General features: G+C 41.7%; 1 protein-coding gene across 1 annotated transcript; it reads right to left on the reverse strand.

Annotated features, from left to right (window-relative positions):
* Nucleotides 1-411: 411 nt before the first annotated feature.
* LOC100257423 (trans-resveratrol di-O-methyltransferase-like) lies at nucleotides 412-1851 on the reverse strand. The gene is made up of 2 exons (XM_002277891.5): nucleotides 1061-1851; nucleotides 412-813 (listed from the first exon to the last, which is right to left on the reverse strand). The coding sequence occupies exons 1-2, from the start codon at nucleotides 1829-1831 to the stop codon at nucleotides 511-513; spliced, it is 1074 nt and encodes a 357-aa protein (XP_002277927.3). The 5' UTR covers nucleotides 1832-1851; the 3' UTR covers nucleotides 412-510.
* Nucleotides 1852-2109: the final 258 nt, after the last annotated feature.

Here is a 2109-nt window from a genome sequence, read left to right on the forward strand (position 1 = left end):
TCTATGACTGAAAGTTTGGAATTGGAAATGCTTCGGTATGTTGACTGGAAGAATCATAAAGATCCATTATATGTGCACTAAGCTTTTCATTATTCGCACGCTAGAACTTTGTTTCACTGCAGCAAGGCCCGAAGCTGGTTCTCTAATTGGTTTCCATTCTTGCTGTTATTGACTGGTCAATTGTTCGACACACAACTGAGTACTATTGAGGTTTTTCCATCGGTTATCACCTTTTTTTAGCCTCCTTTTTAGATCCCATTTGGTTACTTGGCATTCTTAAATAAGTTTTTCAACTAAAAATATAAACACAAGCCACTTATTGGAAGTCTGACATATCTATTGTATGAAGAAATTCGTAGCTTGACAAATATTATTACTGAAATTCATACAACATAGATTTCTTCTGCCCAAATAATCCGAATAGAACCACCCTAATTAATTTTTATCTTTTTCAGCAGATTTTATTAATTCCATCCCCTTGGATTTTCCATATTAGCTGCAATTACAACATCAAGGATAAACCTCGATGAGCGACCTCAAACCCAAAATGGGTGTTATCTTGTAGTGACTGAAACCAGCTTCCAAGAATAGCTTCTCCCATTCTTTCTCCTCCCTCTCTTTACCCGTGACCAAAACCATCATCAGCATATCGAAGAACAGCTGTGTTTCCCTGGACTTGCAGTCTCCTTTCTGGTTCTTCACCATCATGTCTATGATAATCACCTTTCCTCCCCTTTCCTTGCTCGGAATTGCTTCCCTGCATCGCTTTAGTATTTTCACGCATTCCTCATCGCTCCAGTCATGCAATATCCACTGCTTGCAATTTGAATTCCAGTTAGAAATGGAAGTATACATCATTAATTCAATCTATGTCCATGGACAAAAACTAATGGAAGACTGTTTAGGCTATTTACAAAGTAGAAAGATATAAAACAATAACGAGATTTGGTGACTGGTGACTATTTAAAAGGGTAAAGACAAGCAGCGTTTTGAGCCATAATTTTTAGCATATTTGAATCCTGACGAAGCTAAGTAACTGATAAGAGAAACTTAGACGTACCTTGAGTAAAATTGCATCTGCAGGAGGAATGGCCTCAAACATATCCCCTGCGAAGTAGTTCAAGTTCTTGCTCCCTTGCAAGCCAGCAACCACATGGGGGAGATCTAACACAGTGCATTTCAAGTGTGGGAAAGCGTTGGCAATGGCCTTAGCCACTGTTCCCGTGCCACCCCCTACATCAACTAACGAATTCAACCCCTCAAATACGCCCTTGCCCTCCTTAACCAGCACGCTAGTGACTAAGCGAGCATCACTAGCCATGGCTTCGTTGAAGACATAGTTGAGCTGAGGTTCATGGCCAGCATAATCCCATAATGTCCGCTCGTGAGCAGTGTCAAACGGAGTGGGATCATCATTTTGAAACCAAGCACTCACATAATGCCATGGTTTAGTTAAAGTTGGGTCGAGCATGGCAAGCAAGAAGGGCCTTACGCTCAAGGAGTCATCCTTTAGGAGAAGCCGAGAGGCATGCGTAAGCACATACCCCTCTTCTTCCTCACTCTGTTGGGCTCTTTGCGCAGCGAAGAAGTCAGATTGAACAAGAACACGCATGAGACGGTACACATACTGGGTCTTTTTTGGGTGGACTGGGAGCTTAGCAACCAGCTGAGGAAGAGTCATGGGCTTGCCATGGTTGTGGATGATGTCTGGGATGCCTAGTTGAATAGCACATTTCAGTGACATAGAGTTGACGAAATTGAATATGTGGTTCCAGACATGAGCTTGAGCTTGAAGCAGCTCACTTGACATCTCACTATTTGCCGGATCCATGTACCTCACACTGACCTCTTACGCTGCTAATTTTTTCGTATTCCAACCTGGAACCTTAACCTCTTTATATAGCATTGGGCATTGGACCTCGTGAAAAATATAAATTTCAAAATCATGTGTGAATTCTAGAGGTGGGTCGTTCAAATGTATACAAAAAAATGGTTATTCCGTCCACTAGATTACGCTGTGGCAGACTCGAAATCCGCCAGCACATGCCACTCCTGTTGGGTCCTTGTGCTTTGCAATATTCACTTATAAATTAATCATTAATTTTCTCT

Source organism: Vitis vinifera, chromosome 12, assembly GCF_030704535.1.
Source record: "Vitis vinifera cultivar Pinot Noir 40024 chromosome 12, ASM3070453v1".
Classification (NCBI taxonomy): domain Eukaryota; kingdom Viridiplantae; phylum Streptophyta; class Magnoliopsida; order Vitales; family Vitaceae; genus Vitis; species Vitis vinifera.

Bases quoted from the DNA above. Each gene is read 5' to 3' on its own strand.
- LOC100257423 (XM_002277891.5), bottom strand. From the start codon at position 1,831: ATGGATCCGGCAAATAGTGAGATGTCAAGTGAGCTGCTTCAAGCTCAA. The intron at 814-1,060 runs GTACGTCTAAGT...AATTGCAAGCAG, and splicing joins CAGATGCAATTTTACTCAAG to TGGATATTGCATGACTGGAG.